Raw genomic sequence first — 22,304 nt, 5'->3', positions numbered from 1 at the left:
ATATTTGATCATTTATCTTGTTTAATTTTGAACAATCACTTTGGACATCCAGGCTAGATACTCTTCTAGTGTCTGTAAGTCTGACAGTTGCTTTTTAATACTTTTTATGACAAAGACCAAGAACATTGCATATACTTGTGCAATATGGCATTATGGCCATGGGAATTTGATTTCAAAACATCCTTCAATTAATAGAAAAATGATCTCAAAATCCAGTTATTAAACTATGAGCATCTTACTTTTACTCAAAGTAATATGAAACTAGCCTTAAGATATTTGTAGTGTAATAGGAAAACACACTCTGATATTAGATAAAACAACACATCAGTTTATTAGCTCAGACTGCCTCAAAATTTTCAGTTAATTCTTTGCTTTGAAAGTCCAAACATCAACATTACTTTAAGCGCCCTTACTTTTTAATATCACTTACTTGTTTGAGCTTCTTTAGATCTTCATCAAGTTCTAAGTTGTCCAAAATAACAGCAACAAACAAACTCAGGAGGATCTACAAAATGGTTAAATAACAATGAAAACACCCACAGGCTATAAGTATCAAAACTTTGTATATATAGAATATGTACCTAAAAGATATTTGATAAAGAATTAATCAGTTGAAAATTATGAATATGCACTGTGAATCATTGCATAGACACTTTAAAATGTTTGTTACAAACACAGGACAGGAAATACAAAAGTCACATAGATAACAAAAATATCAATTTACTTCAGGAAGAAAATATAATAAAGAAGTTATGATTGTTTTAATTTAATAACTTTATCTCTGAAACTAACCTAATAAAGAATTAATGATTAAAAGCTTAATATGCAAAGGTGCTAATTGGATAGTGATAATGATGAAATACTGGAAATGACCTCTAAACTTTTATAAGTAGTTAATACGAGTATAGAGAACTCAATGATCAAATTCATATTGATGTTAAAAGTTTTCATGGTGGCAAGTAGTCCCCAAGGTGTCCCATAGTGTTGCTGTTAACTGCAAATGATGTGTGCTGTAGTCTCATACATTGATATGGAACCAGAAGGTTACAGAAAAGAGGCAATAAAAGGCAATGCCAGTTTTTATCCTACTTTCTCTGGGATCAGTGGCTCAGGCAGTGCCAAGATGTGAAGGAAGCGCCATGAAAAATCCCTTCTTCTGATGAACTGAGACTTCTTGCCAGCAGAAAACAATGAACCTTCCAACACTCTTGTGAGAGACCTGTCTTGGAGGCAGATACTCAAGTCTTCTAAGTGACCACAGTCACAGACATCTTGATGGTAACCTAAGGAGACACTGAAACAGACCCAAGCAAACCTTTTCCAGTTCCCAACTGAGAGAAACTATTCAAGACAATAAAGATTTCTTTGTTAGTGAGTTCCTAGCCTGTGGATAATTTGTGATAAAGTGTTGGCTAACAACCCATGAATTTTTCTGGTACCAAAAAAAAAATACTTCCAGTACAATAATAGGTGTATTTATGGTAAAATCCAGCAATGTAGAAGAAAAATTTAAATAGAAAATGTTCAGAGTAGGTAATTTAGCCTGACAATAACATCTGTCTTTCTGTAGTGATGATAAATTTCCCCCTTTGTATGTTTTGAGATAATTTAAAATATACTAATTTCTATTTCTTTTTGTGCTTGGGACTCATAAAGTTTCCCTGTTCCTTTCCATTGTTGTCTTTACTCCTAATTTACATCCTTCTTTTTCAATTTCCCTCTGAAGAAGGCATTGCCATTTCTCAATATTATATGCTTGAATCAAATGGCAAGGAAGTTGAGGCAACTGAGCTCTGAGTTACTGTACCAGAGAGATTATTATGCATAATTTAGTGACCCACTCTGTAATGAATGGAAAGCAAAAAGCAAGGTCAGGGAGAAAGGCTGTGGTAGGAAATGATTGACTTGGAACTAGTGCTACCATGCTTCTTTATTGTAGGAAATGATTGGCTTGGGACTAGTGCCACCATGCTTCCTTACTGTAGCCTCATCTTTGAGGAGCCTAGCAGAACTCAAAGACACTTCAGAGTGGTCTAGATCAGAGGTTTTCCTGATGTCACCATGCCTGGTCAGGCTCATGTGAGAGTCGGTGTTGTTCTAAATTGGTCATCCCAGAGTTCACTCTCAGTTTGGCTCTTTCACCATGATCTTGGTTTGAAAAGCCATGTCTCAAGGAATCAACATTTCCCTGTATCCTCATCTCAAGTTCTGAGGTATCCCTTGAAGTCTCCCAATAGTAAGAAATGCTTCACAGTTATGGAGGTAGGTACTTAAACATATCCTGACTCAGCTGGGTTTCCTGTCTCTCCAGGAAACCTGTAAACACACATCCAAAAGGGATTTTAAAAAGTCCTTGATGGTGGTGGTGTGTTCCTCTCATTTTCTTAAACAATTCCTTTAGAAAACACATTATTTTTTTTTTTAAAAAAAGGCATAATTCTTTATTGATTCTTTGGAAAATTTTAATTGATTTTAGTTGAGCTTTACATTTTTCTCTGTTCCCCTCCCTGCCTCTCCTCTCCCCTTCAACCCTCTCACAAGGTCCCCATGCTCCCACTTTACTCAGGAGATCTTGTCTTTTTCTACTTCCCATGTAGATTAAATCTAAGCATGTCTCTCTTAGGGTCCTCATTGTTGTCTAGGTTCTCTGGGATGGTGATTTGTGGGCTGATTTTCTTTGCTTTATGTTTAAAAACCAATCCCAAGCACCTCCTAGTCCCTCCACATCCTCTCCTAACCCGTGAGGTATTTGGTATTTCCCCCCTAAAAAATTAAAAGCAAGCCAAACCAAACAAAAGCCCACCTCGATTTTCCCTCCCTCCCTCCCTCCCTCCCTCCCTCCCTCCCTCCCTCCCTCCCTCCCTCCCTCCTTCCCTCCCTCCCTTCCTCCCTCTGTTGTTGGCTAAAAATGTATTGTTCTACCAAAGCAGCTCAATTCTTGGGTTTTGTTATGTTAGAATATATGCTTCCTTTCTTCAAGAGTGGTCTAAGGTCAAACATAGGTGAATCACTTGGCGTCTGGTCCATTATGAGCTAGATAACGCATTCTTCATCTCCCATGGGGAGTATTTGTGATTTTTTTGTTTGTTTGTTTTTGCAGAAATGGAGAATCTGGGCTTTTGACCTGCCAATGTGGCCACCATCTCAGCTCTGGAAGCTTCTGTTGAGTTTTGATTTCCAGTAATATCTTTTGTGTGACTTCTCAGAGATGCTGAGGCAAAATGCATACCCTTGGTGCATTATACTTGGGCATTTATTCTGTCATCGTCCTAGAGGCCAGAGGTCTAAAGGCTACTAGCTGTCAGCAGGATGGTAAATTGCCTCTAAGAAAGAATCCTTCCTTGTCTCTTGCAGCTTCTGAAGTCCTGAGTAGTCACTGGCTTTTCTTAGAGCATAGTATCACTCTTCAATTCCATTTCACCATAACCTCTCTTTCTCCCCAAGTGTTATCCTCTTCAGTTTCCCATAAAAATAAATTTTTTTAGTGGATTTGGGATCCATCCGGTTAACATGGGATGATTTTACTCAACATTACTAACTTAGTTATATGTACAAAGACTCCTTATCTAAAAATTGAGAGCATTTGTTTACATTTCTTTTCTTTTTCTTTTTTTAAAGAGAAATTAATTCATATACTTCAAATCAGCTCATCAGAGCATGAAAAGACAGTAAAAGTTGTAGGTTGACAGAAAGAGACCACGAGCCATAGGACTCTCAACAATCAGGACAGTTTAGAAGTTCTGCCATTCTTGGGGAACCAAGGTGGATTTGTTCTTTGGGAGTGTCTCAGAACTTGTCTTTATCTTGAACTCCTAGGATTGTAACACTGCCTAGCTGCTGATGGCCTCTGTGTGAACTTTAATAATCTTCCCCCTCAAGTTCAGGCAAAATGTGCAGCTAGGTCTTGGCTATCCAAACATACTGATACTAATCCTGTTACTGCCTTTGGTTGGGCATACCACTTTCCAAGGAAACACTCCTCTCCTTTCCTCTGTCCCAGATAAAATCCTTTTTACCCTACAATAATTCAGGATGAAGTCTGTAACTGGAACAGAAGTGGGTGTGTGGCTGCACAAGGTTGAATTTGAAGGCTGACACCAGAGACTGGTGGTTATTTGCATATCATAAATTTACTGCTGTACCAGCTGAACATGTTGGTCTCTGAAAGCCTATTGGGATGGATGGGTCAAGGGCACCTTAGTTAGTATTGTGAGGCAATGATGAGAGCCCCAAGGATGTAGTCAAAGGCACTCATGAGATACCAAGGTGACTTTGACAGAAAAAGAAATGTAACAAAGATGTTCGTGGAGGCTGGAGAGCATGTGGCTTATTCTGGAGGAGTTGAGCAGGTTAGTCCAGCCAGAGCTCACCTTTCTAAGTGTACTGAGCAGGAATAATTAGAATATGGGATGGAGCTAGCAATCCTATAAGTGACACAGACTGAGGTCAGGGAAAGCAGAAAAAAGTTATTACCACCATGAAATGATGATCATAGTTTCTTCTGTATTGGGATTTTTCTTTCAAAAGTTTGGGGTTTGTTGTTAGTTGTTTTCGTGTTTAATGAATCAAGTGCAGTTACTTCAGACTGGAAGTATGAGTTGACAAAAGGAGATTAGATACAGAATGCTCTCTTGTTTGAAAAATGCATTTTATTTCATATGTTCTTAAAATACATTATATTTCATATGTTCTTCTTAGAGGTAAAGGTTACCCTCAGAACAGAAGAGCTGGGATAGATGGGGGTTATGTACTGTCTCTTTGCAGACCCAAGGCTGAATATAGTTTAGATGAAAGGAAGCAAGACTCACCTCATAAAAACTTTGGGTTTCCCAGGGAAATAAATGACAGTCAAGATTTGGCAGTAGGAAGCCCCAAATATATAGGACTGAGAAGAGTGTTGGGGAAGATTGTTAGCAACAAAATCAAGACTAGTAAAAGAGGGAGTCAAACTTTTCTTTATGTTAGCACGAAGATTAATTTTATTCTTCAGAGATCTTGGAACATTTAGGTGTGGTGAGTTCAGTTAGCATAACACTCTGGTGGCGAAGGAAAAAAGCCAGTGGATAACAGATAGGAAATCAAGTATCATGTGAAGTCTAGGCTTTCCCTAAAGCTCAGTTTCATTTTGGTATGGACTTTTGTCCCCAGTATAGGGGCCTGTGATAAGATGATTACTTATCACTCAGGATGAGAGATGAAGAAAGTTTGGACTGAGAATAGTCTCTTGGAACAGAGATAAAAAGTCCAGGAAACCAAGGTGAGCCCGCAGCTGATTGTAAGGAAGTGAGAATTACTTTGTGGTTCTTTTCTCAGACTCTAATAAGGTGACAATAACCACTGGGATGAAGAAATTGAAGTGAGGAGAGGTTGGCAGCTTGCTTTCCCATCATGTCTAATTTACCTTGCCAAGAATACATCATCTTCCTATAAGCCCAGGGTGAAATTGGAAGGAGGGAACAGTCTGGCCTGGGTGTCAGCCACTTACTAACACAAAGAATTGGAAGTCATGGGAATGCGTGACTTGCCCTAATTCTGAAAGGAAAAGCATTGCTAGGTTTGGGGGCATTTCTGTTTGTTTTATCTTTACAGAAAGCTGAGGTAACACTGGTTAACCAGGACCCATCACATCCACATCTCTGCTGACTTGTAGTCAATGTCCACTTGCTAAACATGATACACATATTGTGTCAAAATGTTTTCCACAGACGTTAGATGTAGCACATAGGACCATATGAAACTGCTTGTTAATAAAGCAAGAATTTTTATGGGGACTTAGTACCTTCAGTCACTAGATCTTCTTCTTGTATGTAAAACACTTTAAATGTTTCCAGGTCTAAATTATCCAATCAATTAGCATTGTTTTGTTACTTACATTCACATAGTACTTCAGTTTAGAACACGGCTTATAATTTTAGGTCACTTAAAATATAATGCTGTAATAGCAGGATACAGAGGTTCATTATGCAATATCTTTTTTCTCTTTGCTAAAATATATATTCAGAAGAATGTTGATAGTTTACCTGGTGCCTTAAAATCAAGGAATTCACATGATACAAGTTTTCATTGATGGTTGCTTGCATGTCTAAACATGTCTACAGTGTTTGACTATATATAGTATGCATTCTGTTGTTGAACACTTGACTGACTTAACATATACACATACACACCTTTATTTTATATCTCTTACAAACAGTGAGAATTAGGAGTTTTATGAAAAAAAACCAGAGAATAGCATAATAGTTTAAATATCTAGGTTTTTGTTTTTTTTAAAAAAGATTTCTTTATTTTATGTGTCTGAATGTTTTGCCTAGGTTGCTTTGCAGTGCCTAAGGACACAAGAGAAGGCCATTGGATCTTCTGGAGCTGGAGTTATAGACATTTGTGAGCTATTGTGTGGATTCTATAAACACTACCTGGGTCCTCTGCTAGAGCAGTTAGTGCTCTTAACCACTGGGTCATCATTTCTCTAGTCTTGCATATCCAATTCTTTAGCTCCTTATTAAAATGCCAATTCCCAAGGTAATTTTCGTAGTGATGATAGCTTTAGTGTGGAGAACGGTGCATATCAGGTCTCAAAGTCTGGGAAGACTCCATGAATATTAAAGAAGTGGAGCCCAGGAGTTAGGCTGCTGATAGGCACACAGATAGGGAGAAGGGCCAGAGCTAGATAAAGATGGCAAGCTTCTGGCTCCTTTCTCACCCTCCTGATATGAGACAAAGAAAGTCCTGTCAGGTTTTTTCTTCTGCCAGCAGCTCCCCTTCCCCCAAATTCAAGGTATGTTTACCAAAGATGTGGGCCTATCAGCATCTCTGTTTTACTTTAAACTGATCAATGCTAAATTAGAGAAAGGAGACCCCTATTCTAATACCTCCTAAATGGCCTTAAAATCCCAGCTCTTCATTGGAGACCAGAACTCCAACTTCTCTGCTTTGTAAAGGGTCTTTCTTTGTGTTTGTCCTGGTGTGTGTGTGTGTGTGTGTGTGTGTGTGTGTATGTGTTCTTACCCTAGTTAAAGCCTTATTTCACTGGCTAATTGTATCTGGTCTCTATGGTATATTCCCTGTTGAGACTTGTTTGGCTTGAGATTTTTCCTGCCTTTTAATTATTTGACTGCAAAACAAACCCAACGATGACCCCTAGATAGTAGCAGAAGGGCACAACAACGTACTGGTGGAATTTTGAGCTTCCTGTTCAGTAGATATTAAAGTAATTTTTTTTAGGGTTAGTACCACTTCTGCCCAAGTGTCTCCCAGATGTCTGACCACTTTCCTATCCCTTAGGATTCTTTTTTCTCTTCCTTTTCCTTCTACTTCTTAGAGTTCAGATTTGCTCTGGGCTAGACATTTTCTGTGAAATTGGCTTACATTTTGCTTGTTACATCTGATAAATTTATACATTTATTTTATAAATTTATATACTTGTTAAATTTTATACTTTCATGGCAGATAAACTTATTTTTCTTCCATTTACTCACACTAAATTTCAGGCAAATCCAAATAAACAACGAGAGTGGCCTTGTTAATGAACAGTATTCCCTCCATGGCTGTTTATCACTACAGTGTTTATGCATCAGACTCTCTTTTGAGGTGGGATGATACAGATACCTAAATTTAAGACTTCTCTTTAAAAGAGGTCATACACGTCACTGAGGATGGTTGACTTGGTGAGATTCTGTCATGGTGGCAACATACCTCATTTTGCTTTAATTCTACATGCTATGACCCACTCTAAATAAATTTTCTTTTCTCTTTTAATTTTTCATTCTGTTTCTTTTTACTGCTTCCATGTATAAAGGTGGCCTTTTAGCTGAAGTGTCACCATCAGTCGTGATGGTGTTACTCATCGTTATCTGTATGTAGCAGAGCACAGCAGGAAATTGATGCACACCTCACACTTCTGTTTGTCTCCTCCTTCAAGAATTTATAACCACGCTATATGAGCTTTCTGGTCATTTGTAGAATAAAACAATTTCACTTTTTATATGGGTCAAAAAACAGTCAGATTTAATCAGAGCAGTGTAAAATGGGATATGTTCAACACAGACTCACTTTTAAATCATTTAATTTACACTTTCAAATGCACATCTCTGTGAGCAAAACATGACTATTCACAGCAAGCTGCTGCCACCGAGGCGAAATCAAGAGATCGCTGTGTTAATTTCGGCACTTCAAAGGTAACGAAAAGACCATCCACAATGAAGGCTTAATTATGTTTTCTCTTTCAGTATTCACATCACAGGGCTTTCTTTTGAGACAATAATAAAGGAGGGGGAATAAAACCTTCAAAGGGGCAGGAAAAGAAAGTCTTTTCAACTGTTTAAAACTTCCCTAGTCCCCACCCCCAAATAACCAGCAAAAGTGGGTGACAAGATAAAGTCAACAAGCACATGACAAACTGAAATCACTTAGGACAGAAATACTGAACATGTACCTGGCAGGAAAAAGCATTTAAAGGAACAATAGATAATAGTGATGAATGTGTTTTTTCTGTACACTGGAGCTTGATTGTCGTGGTGAGCAGACAAATTGGTGCCCCCAGGAGCATACAACATCCTGGCCTGGTGCTATTCTAGAACTCGCTGCAGCCAAATTTTGCTTTTCTTCTGTCTCTTAGAAAGCTGGGTCAGGAACCCTCCAGGTTGGTGGCACCACTAATCACATTATCTGAGGGACTAATTACTCATTAGAGTTTGCACATTTCTGTCAACTTTTCTCCCAAATTGAGTCAGTTGCTTTTTTGTAATACTTACTAGAGGAAAAAATAATTTACCAAAAGTTCTCATTTTGGCATAAACTCACAGGCAGATCTGTGAGTTTAGCTTATAATACTTTTCTCTATTCTACAGGCCCATGCACATGTCGATATATTCATCTCAAAACTATCTCTGAAAATAATTAGTGAATTAATAGCTATCACCAGATTTTTGCATGGTCACATTAAACCTAAATTAGGTTGATGTGGAAGAACCAGGAAGCACAGCTGACCCTGTGGGCACTGATCATACAGGAAGGAGCTGGGTATCATGTCATTAAAGTAGTCCTTGAATGATCAGTCTTCAATGTTTGTTGATGTGTTTGTGTTGACTACTGATAATTCCTGTGTAGTTAGGAGACCTAACTAGTTTTGGTTAAGATCTTTACCACTTTGAATCTTTCACATATAATTGATGTAGAGATTCAGTAAAACCATGCTAAGTGAGTCAGGACTAACCTAATAATAACCTAACACTTGAGTGCCTGCCATGCAAAGAGTACTCAGATAATGAAAAACTGAGGCTGATCATGTCTTAAGCAAAGTCCCTGTAAGATGCAGGAAGCAACTGAACTAGTTAGAATATAGGACTAATATATAAATGATACTTTTGTTTATAATTTAGTGGCAGAGAGTGTTTTCTTTCACTAAGCTAATTACCTCATTAAAGCACTATTTATAAAGTTGAAAGCCTAATTATTTAATCTTTTGCCATATATTTAATAACTAGAGAAAATCAAGTAAATATGTTAATGCATTAAAATTCTCACATAAATCTTGTAAGTAAATGTGACTTGAATTTTATTTAACCATTTCATTTAACATTTACTACCTATACATTTTAAGTCAGAATGAGTTAAAGATCTAAGGAAGAAAAGTAAAAATTTAAATCATGAAAATATACAGGCAGGTATGATCTCAGGAAGAGAATGTTTTAAGCATGACTATGTAGTGGGAGCTGTGGGCTGGGTTCCTGCCGCCCCAGCTCCTGGTCGCCTGGCTAGCTTATGCCCCAAAATAACAACACACAAACTGTATTCTTTTAAACACTGCTTGGCCCATTATTATATCTAGCCTCTTCTCGGCTAACTCTCGCACCTGGACTAGCCCATTTCTAATAATGTATGTATCACCCCAAGGTGCGCTTACCGGGAAGATTCTAGCCTACATCCATCCTGGGTTGGAGCTTCATGGTGTCTGTCCCAGAGAGGAGAGCTATCGAGTCTGAGCTCACTTCCTCTTCCTCCCAGCATTCTGTTCTGTTTACTCCACCCACCTATGTTCTAACCTATGAGGGCCAAGCAGTTTCTTTATTTTTTAACCAATGACCTTCCTCCATCATGAATAAAATAAAAATATTGACTATTTTTCAGAAATGATTGGTTTAGCATCAAAAGAAATCATAGGCAAATTGGAATAGCAAAATACCATCGAAGAAGACAGACTTGCAACAAATTTACTAGCTATGCTAAGGGATTAAAATCCAAACATGTGTCACTCCTATGAATGAAGATGGAAAAGAGAACCTAGCCCTTAAAACACCTGTAAAACAAATACTGGGTAAGTCACTGAGAAGAAGGCCAATGAGCACATAGGAATTTCCCCCTCAATACTCACACCAATATTAAAGTGCAAAGTGAGGTAAAACAATGTACCAGTCACTCACAAAAGTATCAAAACATTAAAAAGACATACCACTATCAAGTGTAAAAGACTGTGAAGGAGCAAGGAATTCTGAATTACAACACTCTGGAGGGCAAATGATTTTGGTTTTCTTTCAGGACAGGGTCCTACCACTTTTCTCATCCAGTAAATACTTCAGGCTTTAGGGGCCATACATAAAGGGTCTTATGTGAGTACCTAGTCACACAACCATGTAAGGATACAGACACCATTGTGACTCACAGGCTCAAAGATGGGTGGTGAACCAGATTTGGTGTTTGACTCAAAAGATTCCTGGTTTAGAGGTATGGGGACAATATCCAAACTTGGGCATAGATCCTAGACAAAGTCTCATGTGAACATGCATAGTGTGTTGATGTACTGTGGCATTGAAGCCTCCGCCTTGGAAAACAGTACAACCATCGTTAGGGAAGAAGACTAATAAGCTATGAACTAGCATCCGCCATACATTCTAATGACCTAAGAATTAGTTTCATGTGTGTTAAGATAAATAGAAAATTAGCAATAAATGTAATTGCAGAATACATATTGAGCTTGATACATTCTGAGAATGATTTATCTTAATGGCATGTCAGGAGAGGACCACATGACCACATATAGCTTCCTTTCAGTATAGTGATGACTACAACACACATGGAACAGGACCTTATAAACTAAAATATATTAATAATAATCTTTTAACTTTACAATACCAAATATATTTAATATAACTTTGAATTAAAAGCAGTATATATGTATATGTTCTATAGATGCATATACGTGGTAAATCTCTGCATTTCATTGATTTGAAGACATTTATTTTCAACCACTATAAAAGAGGAATGAGCCTTGCCATTGGTCAAAGAATCTCCAATAATGCAAAGATAGCTAACATACATGGAACTTTGGGAACTGCTTCCATTAGGCATTTTTATTCTTACTTTTAGGTTTGACCCAGAAAAGCCATGAAGGAAATTAAGTTCCATTTCTAATGACCAGGAAAACTAATCTAGATTTCTGAACTCTAACTCATGCTCTTATCTGCACCATATTTACCAAACTGCTTTTTGCTGACACAAAGATTTTTCAATTCTTGATTGCTTTACAGATTTCAAAAAATTGTTAAAAAAATAACAATTGATTTCAATGCTTAGTTTTTAACTTAAAAATTTAAGAACTTATAATGAGAAATAGTATTTGTGTTTTAGACACACATAAATCAGCAAAAGAAAGGATGGAACTTAATGTAGATTTTAATCTTTGATTTGCTTAAGGAATAATAATTAATGCCATTTTGGGGACCCATAAAAGTTTTAGGTTGCCCAAAAAGGCTAATTGGAAGTTTTAACACTGTCATTTATTCTATAAGTGATCCCTGTAGAATTTCAGTTAGAAATTTCTTTCCAGGTGATATACCAGGATAGATAGAATTTCTTCTGCTTTTTACCCTTTGTGACTCTGAGTTGCTCAAATGTATGCCTGAGTGTAATAATCTGTAATGAGGATAGCAAACAATTATATTATCTAGCGGCAAAAATAATTAGGTTGACTATCAGAAGTCAACTAGACTAATATTCACATGAATTGTTGATGTCCATTAAATCTCTCCTATATTTAACCTATGGTCAATAGTCTTCAAGGCACTCCAATGCCAGAGTGATCTAACAACGTGGTAGATGACTACTAAACATTAGTAAAATGCAGTAGTAACTGAATGAGTGACTAATTGATAGATGAACACGTGACCAAACACAGACTTAAACATGCTGGTAGGCAGGGTGCAAAAGTCCTGGAAACAAGGTACACATTCCAGCACAGCCATACACCAGCTCTGGAAGCCAGGTCCCATCCCCACTCTCCAGTGTCCTTAGCCCTAATGGTTATCTATAAATAAACTCCATGTAAGCAATGTCCAGGCTATTTCTATATAATTCTACCATTTGAACCTCTGACTTTACATTACTTAACCAAGTGTCTCTGTTGTAGTGGGCATTGAAAGCCTTTGTCTATAGTAGAGGCCACTTTGAAGTCAGCACACATAACTTCTCAAGTAGTTACTAATTTCTAAGTATTTATAATTGGAGGACATTACAGGTGGCAAGCAGTTTGTGTTGTTTGAGTGAGACTTTTCTCAAGGCCAAACTCAATTTTGACATGCTCAATGGTAAATTTCACCTTCACTATCTAAGCAATTAGCAAGCAATGAAACTTTAGCTTTTAAGACCATCTAGAGATGGGATTAGTTGGAATACCATTGTACTTAGAGTGGTATTAGACAAATTCCTAAACTTCTCTGAACCTCAATTTCATCATCAACTACATTATAAGGTTTTCCTATCTGATTGTCCTGAATATCAAAGCTAATTATCATAAAGCATTTTACCACACAGTAAATAGTGGCAGTGAATTTTATTTCATTCATTCCTGAAAAAGTATAACATATTTTATTATACTATTAGAGAACAAGATTAAACGGGAATAGATGCACATTTGGTAGTAAGAAGGCATGGGAATTACTTCTTTAGTGTAGTAGAGGCAGTATAGTTTTCTTTTTCTATGTTTAGTACAAAGTGAAAATAATCTTTTGTGATTGAAGAGAATGATCTAGATGGTGACAGAAACAAATCTTTCCTGATCTTTGGCACTCTGTTTTCTTGTGCTTTCAGAGTAGTTTCGGCTATGCATTTTATTTTCTCTCCTGTGCATCACTGCTCTGCACATAGTACAGAAACACCACAGATTTTTAATTAGCTAACTGTACTCTGAGATTCAAATTTAATCACAGCTGCGAAGAGGATGTATTGAAATTGAAGAGGACATTACTACATAATAAAAAAATACAACAATAGCGTAGTTTGAGTTTGATCTATAGATGTGACTGTGAATGTGGAGGGAAGCTAAACTGATGTGTGACTATGGGATTTCCATTTGCTCTATTTTATATTCCCCCACGCAAGCACATGTACCTGATGGAAACCAGGGGCTTCTCATTAACCAACCTGAAATATAATCCTCAAGAAGTTCTTTCATTTATAGCATTTAGAATGGAAGGAATCTCATCCAACGGGATATCTTTCAGTTCTCTATTGACTCTTACTTTGAAATTGATAATACATCAAATATCTGGTGACCTTCATCCCATAAATTGCTTCAAGATATAACTTAAAAGAAATGATAAACTCACCAGAGTTGCAAAGAGATGGTAGAGTATGAAATAGATGGCCACCACTGGTGCCCACATATGTCCTACAGCATTCAGAGTCTGATCCATCACGTCCACCCATCCTTCCTGGGTCAGGATCTGGAACATGGACATAAATGCCTATGCAAGAAAAAGAAATGGAGCATTACATATTCCACTGACTCAATGTAATTTACACCTGGATACAATTAAAATTACCCATGAGGGACTAGAGAGATGTCTCAGTGGTTAAGAGCACTGGCTGTTCTTGCAGAGGACCAGATTTAATTATCTGCACCCACATGGCAGCTCACAACTGTCTCTTAACTCCAGTACTGGTGGATTCATTGTCCTCTTTTGACCCCTGGGGGCACTGCACACATGTGGCACACAGACAAAACCAAAATAAGACAATAATACCCCTCCCAAAAGAGCAAAAACAAAACTAAAATGGAAAGTAAAATTAAATTATCCTGTGATAATCAGCTGAAGACTTTGTTGTTGGCATTATTTATTCTCTTCTAATAAATCAAGGGAAAGTAATTCATGCAACATGGGAAAAAGCTGAGAACAAAGGATTAATTGTTACATCAAACTCTTCAGCTTCAGAAACTAATTATTTTGAATTAAAAATTGCTTTTAAGGGTAAATTCTTTTGAGACATGAAAGTTTCTCTATCTTTGCCTACACATAATTTGTTTTTTCCCTTTTTTTCAGGTTTTTTTTTTATTGCTTATTTTTTTATTAAAGATTTCTGCCTTCTCCCCGCCACCACCTCCCATTTCCCTCCCCCTCCCCCATCAAGTCCCCCTCCCTCATCATCCCTAAGAGTAATCCAGGTTCCCTGCCCTGTGGGAAGTCCAAGGACCACCCACCTCCCTCCAGGTCTAGTAAGGTGAGCATCCAAACTGACTAGGCTCCCACAAAGCCAGTATGTGCAATAGGATCAAAAACCCATTGCCATTGTTCTTCAGTTCTCAGTAGTCCTCATTGTCCGCTATGTTCAGCAAGTCCGGTTTTATCCCATGCTTTTTCAGACCCAGGCCAGCTGGCCTTGGTGAGTTCCTGATAGAACATCCCCATTGTCTCAGTGTGTGGGTGCACCCCTCGCGGTCCTGAGTTCCTTGCTCGTGCTCTGTCTCCTGCTCTTGATTTGGACCTTGAGATTTCAGTCCGGTGCTCCAATGTGGGTCTTTGTCTCTGTCTCCTTTCATCGCCTGAATGTTTTTCTTCGGGATCCACCTACCCCTGGACCCAGCAATACCACTCTTGTTTTTTCCCTTTTCAGAAAGTTATTTTAACACCTCCAGCAGATTTTTATTTGGGTTTCCTGATGCTGCTAGTAGAACTGTATTAATTTAAAAATGAATTACACTGTCTTAAGCACACAGGAGAATAATAACGTTTATTTTGTTTGCAAGATGTCCAGCTACCAAATGAGTTCAGCTATGATATTAGAAACATGTTATGATATGGACAGGCTGAGGAATTTAACAAAGACACATTTTTTTTTTAATGATACTTTTAAAGAATTTAAGGCACAGAGTCATGATTGCAGAAGCAGCCAAGACTAAAACACCAGGACATTCCAAGAAAGCCAGTGATGCTGAAAGACTGGGCTCTTCCTGCACCAAGCTTTGGCTGTTCAGTTTGAATACATCTTTCTAGTTAAATATATGACTGTGTCCTGTATGCATCAGTGGCCATTAAATGCTTCTTAGTGAGGCTTTTGATCACGCCTGGAAAAGGTTTACTCTTTAAAACTATTTATAGTCTTCAGTAGAAGAAACCATAAACAGAGTATTAAGGTTCCAAGAACTGAAGTCCAGGATAAGGAACAGCCTAATATCAAGATACAAATCTATGATTGACAGGATCCCAGATTTAAAGGGACTCTAAAAGTAATTCAGTCTGGCTCTTCTAACCTATTTGAATACTTTGTTATGCTAATAGAAATTGTGGCTAGGTATTGAATCTCCTGCATTCAGGAATGTCTGGGATCTGTCACTTTTAGGCCTAAGCACAGCTATTTACTCTTAGACTATTTCCTTCCTGAGGTCAAAAGAACTTTTCCCAAAGTGTGACTTTCAATGTTCAGAAGTCACATGAATAAGAAATCATTAATTCTTAAACAATTTTTTCAGAAAAAATTATACTTATTTATTGTGGTTATGTATAGGGTGAATGTGTTGTGGCGTGCGTCTGGAGGCCAGAGGGTGACACGAGGAGCCAGTCTGTGCTTCCACCATGTGGGTCACAGGATCAAACTCGGGTCTTCAGGCTTGCCTTACATATGAAATGAATCTTCAAGTGGTTGATTGTTTTCCCACATATCCTCTGTCCATTTGTGGAGTACTTCTCTTGAATTAGTCTGGCCTAAATTCTTTCATCTTGTAGAAGTTTTTTTGTTATTGTTGTTCATGAAAATGTGAATTAGGTTGCATTTGATAATTGAGTCCTAGCATTATCAGTAGCGCAGCAACATTCTCCTTGCTGGGCTGCACAAGGGGAGGCAACCCTTAGCTTCAACTCATTCCTTGTTTAACTGTACTGTTATTTCCTTAAAATCACCATATATTTGCATTATGTCAAACACTATGAACATTGTATTGTTTTAAATAAATACAGAATTGTTTTACCAAAAAAATACTCTATCATTTAACTTAATAAAAATGTCAGCCTTATCACTGAGGGCAATCATTTTTCTCCATTTTGTCTTCTTTTTTGCTAATGAATATGTACATACAAGCAGTACATATTCCAAAGATGATTCACGTGAAGCTATCAGATTGCTGTATTTTCCCCACAACATTGAGAAAACATCCATACATCCCAGACCTAACAGCAAAAGGTGTCACATGAAAGCGGCATGAATTACATTTATTGTAGCTTTCTTTCTTCCAAAGTAATAAAAATGCTTGCAATTAAACCTAACAGATACCATTCCTGGAATTTCCAGACCAAAAGTTTAGGTCTACTTTTCAAGTGTCCTTATCGCAAACCAACCTATACATTTATTGCAATAACTTTTGAAACCTCTAGCTTTTATATGTGCAGTATTACTGAGGAACATGGAACTGTGGGATTGTGACCCTCCTCTCTGAGACAATGAGTGCAGGAGACTGAGGTTATCTGCTATTCTTTTCAGGGTCTTAAAAAAAAACAAAACCCAAACTTTAAAACCTTGATTTCTGCAGAGCTCGGCTGGAAGTGCATATATTATATCTAAGAGCAAGACTTCTATCTAGTTAAGTGGGATTTGTGTGTACATTGTTGCTGTTAAGCTGAGAAAAATGGTAAAATCATTAAAAGCTTCTCCTATAGCCTGAAATTAATTTGTGTTTCATGTGAAGGGTCCTTTAGTTTTGTTGAGTTTATACCCAGACGTTCCAATTCAGTAACAGTCTGAGACTGAAAGTCAGATATTCTTACTGACATTTTACGGTTAAGGCCCATGCACCTGGAGGAACCTGAAACTTATGTGTTCCAACAAAGATCATTAGAAGCTCATGGGATTGAGATGAGTAAGACAATGTGTCAACTTCTAAAACATTTAGAAGCAAAAGGGAAGAAAATGAACACGACCAAGCAGAGAATGAAAACATGGTGCATGAAGAAACTTGACAAAAGGCTGTGAAGGCAGCATGATGGAAGAGCACCTGCCTAATCTGCATGAAAAATACAACTTTTTTTTTGAAAGTGTAACTTGAAGATTTCTATATGCCACAACTTGACATTCCTTTCTTTGTTCACTACAACATTAGGTATCTGTTCTCTCGGGCTTCATGCAATCGTTTGTAGTCTATTATATTGAATGTATCAAATCTGAAACAGCTTTTGGACAAGCTTAAAACTTAGATTTATTAAGAAATTTTGTCTTTGGAGTTTAGTAAGCTGGTAAACAATAGATCATTTTTAATATATTGACTAGGAAGATGCCGTTCATTCACGACTGAGCAGGTGATGTTCTAAGATTCCATTTCCCCCTTCAGAGCTCAGGTATCATTTCAACTGTAAGTAATCTTTGGTGCAGTAACAAAAGATCAATGTTCAGGGTTAAATTGAGCTCCTTTCTTTACCATAATTAATCTGAATCTGGCTCAACTTATTCGTATCACTTAGCAGTCATTTTTGGTGCTGTTTATAGTGAAATTATTCATATGCCTCCAAAGGAAAAGAAATACATTCTTCTGCCTAAGATGACCGCCAGATTCTCACACAATTTTCCCACTACTTGGAATAAATCCCATTTCTACTATGCCGTAGCTGTTCTTTTTAGAACCTCCAATTACCTGGAAGCCGTCTGAGTCCCGCTTGTACAGATTTGTTTTCTGGAGCTGTCTCACTGCCTGTTCTAATTTGGGATAATTGCTTTTGAGACCTGTTCCATAGTTGGTATGATTTTCATTTCAAGTCCCTTATTTTGGTCTCTTATCCTCTCCAATGTAACATCAGAAGAGGCTGCCAGCATCACACCCGTGGACTTAAAGGCCTGCTTCTGTGTGTCAGCTGCACCTCTTCTCTCTGCTTTGCTCTCCCAGTACGAGACAAAGGCTCATATGATGAAGACATTTATCTGAAGCTGTGGGTAATGATGTTGAGAGCGTCAGACTATAGAAACTTCTTCAATCCACGTGCATCTAGGGAATCTTTACTGCAACCGGAGTCGACCAGTCCTAGATGTGCCCTTTCTTCAAGTTCTCTGACCTATTTTCCGTCGTCATTCTTGGTCCATGAGTCTAGTTGAGGGCTCAGGGGAAAAGGTCACCACCGCAGCTCCTCTCCTCCCTTTTTCCTGAGACTCCTACTTCCTTATAACTTCTGTTTCATTTTTCATACTCTCATGATGCAGCATTTTTGCTTATTTTGATAGAAAATTAGATTATGAGGAAGCATTGATTTTTGAAAGTTGAAAGTTTTATCTTTATTCCCAGCACTTGGGAGGCAGAGGCAGGTGGATCTCTGTGAGTTTGAGGCTAGTTTGGTATACAAGAGTTAATTCCAGGGCAGGAACCAAAAGCTACAGAGAAACCCTGCCTCAAAAAAAAAAAAAAAAAAAAACTATCTGTCTGTCTGTCTATCTATCTGTCTATCTTCCTGCTCTAAATAAAGGACTTCTACAGTTCAGGAGTTCTTGTCTTCTTGTAGGATTCTATATAACATCCTTTTGGAGTCTCCTCAGATTGAGGGATTTGAGATGAGTATATATTTTAGGATTTTCTTTTTCTACCTTTTCTTCTTATCCTTTTCCAAAAGACAAGTCTAGGAGATGAGATGAGCCTAGATGTCTTTCCCATTCTCTCTCAGTACCTTAACTACTATCCTTTCTCCATGTTGACCTGTTACTCAAATAAAATGTTACAAATTTGTAGATCTTCCTGCGTGTAATTTCTGGTGCTACATTATAAATTAATTGTTAATTGGTTTGCTGATTTTCTGATGCTTTAGACAGGAACTATCTGTGATTTTTCTTTCTTTTGTTTTAACTCTTTATTCCATACACATAGTGGAAATCTCAAATTAAGCAAGACTGTACAGGCCAATTCTTGTAAACTTCAGGTGCCCACATGCTGCTAGGTGAACTGAGAATGAGCAGTTCACTGGAGACTAGTCCAATTTGTATACGAAGTGAACTGGAAAGGTGGAGCCAGCAGCTCTACCCCTTCATGGTAAAACTAAATCAACCAAAAAAGTCTTGAATTAATTTCAAATGGAAATTACAGAGAAAAATCACATTGAATGTGGAGGCAGGAGAAGAAACGTTATTTTTCCAAGCAGGTATGGAGGTCAACAGAAAGTTTGTTTTGCATAGACACTCAGAGAAGTGATGATGTCCCAAGGAAGCAAAATTTCTGAATAAACAGAGGTCAAGGAAATATATTGGATAAGAGATTGCACTTAAGTGGATCTCATCTGATAGAAAATGGGTATTTTAAAGGTATTAGCTTTATGATTTTTATCAGACATTTTATTCCTTGAGTATGTGGGAACAAAACAAGGACAAGAGCCTGAGAACAGAGGGTAAGTAGTAGTTGCTTTCCAAAGGAACGGAACAAGAGAAAACAAAAGCAAAGAATGAGGTCCAGGAACCACTAACGAGGCCCAAACACCATTGTCCAGGGCCACAATGTCTATGCCATTCCTTCTCTGGCTCTTGGTTCTCTATTTCCTCATCTGTAATGCAATGGAGATCCCATCTGAACCTCAGCTCTCTTTCTTGCTCATTAGTACTCTCTTGTTCAACTTCTCCATACTAATGTCCCAAAAGATCATCTTTAACAGACTCCTCCCACACTGATATTTTCAGTCTCCCCTTTACTTCATAGCTCCACTTGGATTCCTAGCAGGAATCTCACGCCTTTGATATCTCAAATTGTGTTCATGGCTACCCTTCCTACACTCCTGTCTCAGAAAGCAGCACTCCATTCGTCAGATCATTCCCACCATTGACCTTCAGGAGACCTTTCTTCCTTTCCATCTCCGCATACCCCACATCTACTCTGATTGGTTGTTTTCCAAAATATGCTTTAGTTTTTGGTCTCAGCATGCGCTTATCCTCAGTATTCCTTGACACTTCTATTACAGTAGCTAATATTAGCTTTCCCAGTGGATCCTACATTTTATTACTAGATTTTCTATTTATTCACAAAGATTAGAAGACTTACGTGAAAATAAGACCACCAAAGAGGGATGAGAGGGAAATAGGCAGGAAATTTCATTTCTTGTTCCTAATAACACTTGAACATTGAAGATGACGAGGCTGGGTAATGTCTGTTAGCCTTGATTCCATCTGAGTACTCCTGGCTCTTTCCACTGTGGTAGTGTTGGTGTGTGTGTGTGTGTGTGTGTGTGTATGTATGCATATTTGTGATAAATGGTGTTGGATCATCAAAGATCAACTTCTAACCAAAAGTAATTTTTACATTCTTAGAAATGAAGCAAGCATAGTATCTAATGGTGAAATAGCCTAAAAATCTACTAAGATGGCAAAGCAGCTATTAACCTCTTTAAAATGTAATGAATGATATTTGAACTTTGATGACCTGAGGTATATTTGGGGATTTTAGTATAGTTGGCTATCAATTTGAGTTAAATATTGATAAATATTTTTTTTTTAAAAGTAGTGTGGGACAGTACCTCAGATTGTGGTTAATTTGTACCAGGTAGAGAAACCCACCTTGTAAAGCCTTTAATTAGGTATTTCTTCAGTTTACAACATTTATTTATAACATTATACAATCATTATAATCATCTAACACAATAACATTTTTAGTAAAGCCAAATGAAAACAAATATTTACTTACTACTCATCCTGACTGCACCATTCACTAGCCATCATTTTGTTTCCTATTTCTGAAGATTTGTTTACTCTGGACATTGTCTCTAAATATAATAACATTCCACAAATACATTGTCCATCTACAGTGGTACACATTAGTTCCCCATTTTCTTTTTAATTTCTACCCAATAAAATCTCAAGTATACATCACAGTTTATATATTTATCAATTTTGAATATTTGGGGTGTTTCCACTTTTGGAGGCTATCATGAATAATGATACCAGTATGAGCATTTACGTGTACATAGATTTTCATAAATTATCTTTTACTGATTTTTTATTTCTTATATTTAAGTATGTGTATATAAACATATATATGTTTTTTGGTCTTAAAAATATGCACATTAAAAATTTAAAATATAGAAAGGAATATAACTCACATTACCTTGGGCAGCTTAAAATTTACAATAGACTTTGCACCAATTTTTTTTTATTCTTAGCCGGTTCCAAGAACTCTCTTTATAAGAGATTGGCTTTCAAAATGAAATCTACTTGACAACTTCTATAGTAGGGCAACCATTTACTGAGAGCTTCCCCACTGTGTCTTACTACCAGACAGCCCTAAAATAGACTTGCTTTGACAGGATTCTCTGAGTGCTCAAGTGACATCTCCTTTGGGTATAATTGCCTTAATTATTCACCTACTCAATTTCCTTGCTTCTTTCTTTCTTCCCAAATAGTGGTAATTTACAGAAGAGTTTATCTTCTGGGAAACCCAAAGAGTTTATGAACCTTTAATATTTTGCTAACATCTGGTATATTTTGTTATTTATGATCTTTTGTTTCAAACTCACTGGATTATGTCAAACTAACAATATTTAAAATGACATTGCAGGAAAGTTGGGATTATCTGATGTTGTGATTAATTTTCAAAAAATTATGTTGCTTGGTAAAATTGTGAGTGGAAAAAAAAACAAAGGATTGATGGAGATAAGAGGTTAGGAAAACTCATTAAAATGGTATTTAGCATATTTAAAATCTCACAGAAAATAAAGGCTAAGAGAGTAGCCTCTAAATGGCAGAACTGACTTGTGCAATATGTTTATAAATACTATGGATTTGAAATCTGAATTGAAACTGAAGTATTAAATTCTTGGCTTAACTTTTTCTCTATTTCAATTCACTCCTCTGTTTTAGGCAGAATTCTGTGATCTAGCTATTTAATCATGCTCTCCTTCTCCAAATCCCATCTTTCTTGTTTTCCTTTTCCCTTCAAGTTCTCAGGGAAAAATGTCATTTCTAAGGTGAACCTAACCCTGTCTTGCTGTCCTTGGGCACCCAGGGCATAATGGAGTAAATCATGCTATAAAAACCAGGCTCTCATCAGCCTCACTCACAAGGTACATCCTTCCAAAAAAGAACAGAGGAAG

At 37.3% G+C, this 22,304-nt stretch overlaps 1 protein-coding gene across 9 annotated transcripts in view; it reads right to left on the bottom strand.

Annotated features, from left to right (window-relative positions):
• The window catches only part of LOC130884855 (fibroblast growth factor 14), a 989,760-nt gene that overhangs the window by 100,986 nt on the left and 866,470 nt on the right, over positions 1 to 22,304 (bottom strand). For 8 of the 9 annotated variants that reach the window (XM_057786110.1, XM_057786112.1, XM_057786115.1 and 5 more), the window contains 2 exons: positions 13,599 to 13,736; positions 431 to 505 (listed from right to left, as the gene is read on the bottom strand). In XM_057786110.1, coding sequence (XP_057642093.1) covers positions 431 to 505; positions 13,599 to 13,736 — 213 coding nt within the window. The remainder of the gene's footprint in view (positions 1 to 430; positions 506 to 13,598; positions 13,737 to 22,304) is intronic. The other variant, XM_057786113.1, reaches the window with a different exon arrangement.

This window comes from Chionomys nivalis, chromosome 12 (assembly GCF_950005125.1).
Source record: "Chionomys nivalis chromosome 12, mChiNiv1.1, whole genome shotgun sequence".
NCBI lineage: Eukaryota > Metazoa > Chordata > Mammalia > Rodentia > Cricetidae > Chionomys > Chionomys nivalis.
Note: the sequence above shows the minus strand (reverse complement) of the source record. Positions and strands in the feature narration are given on the sequence as shown.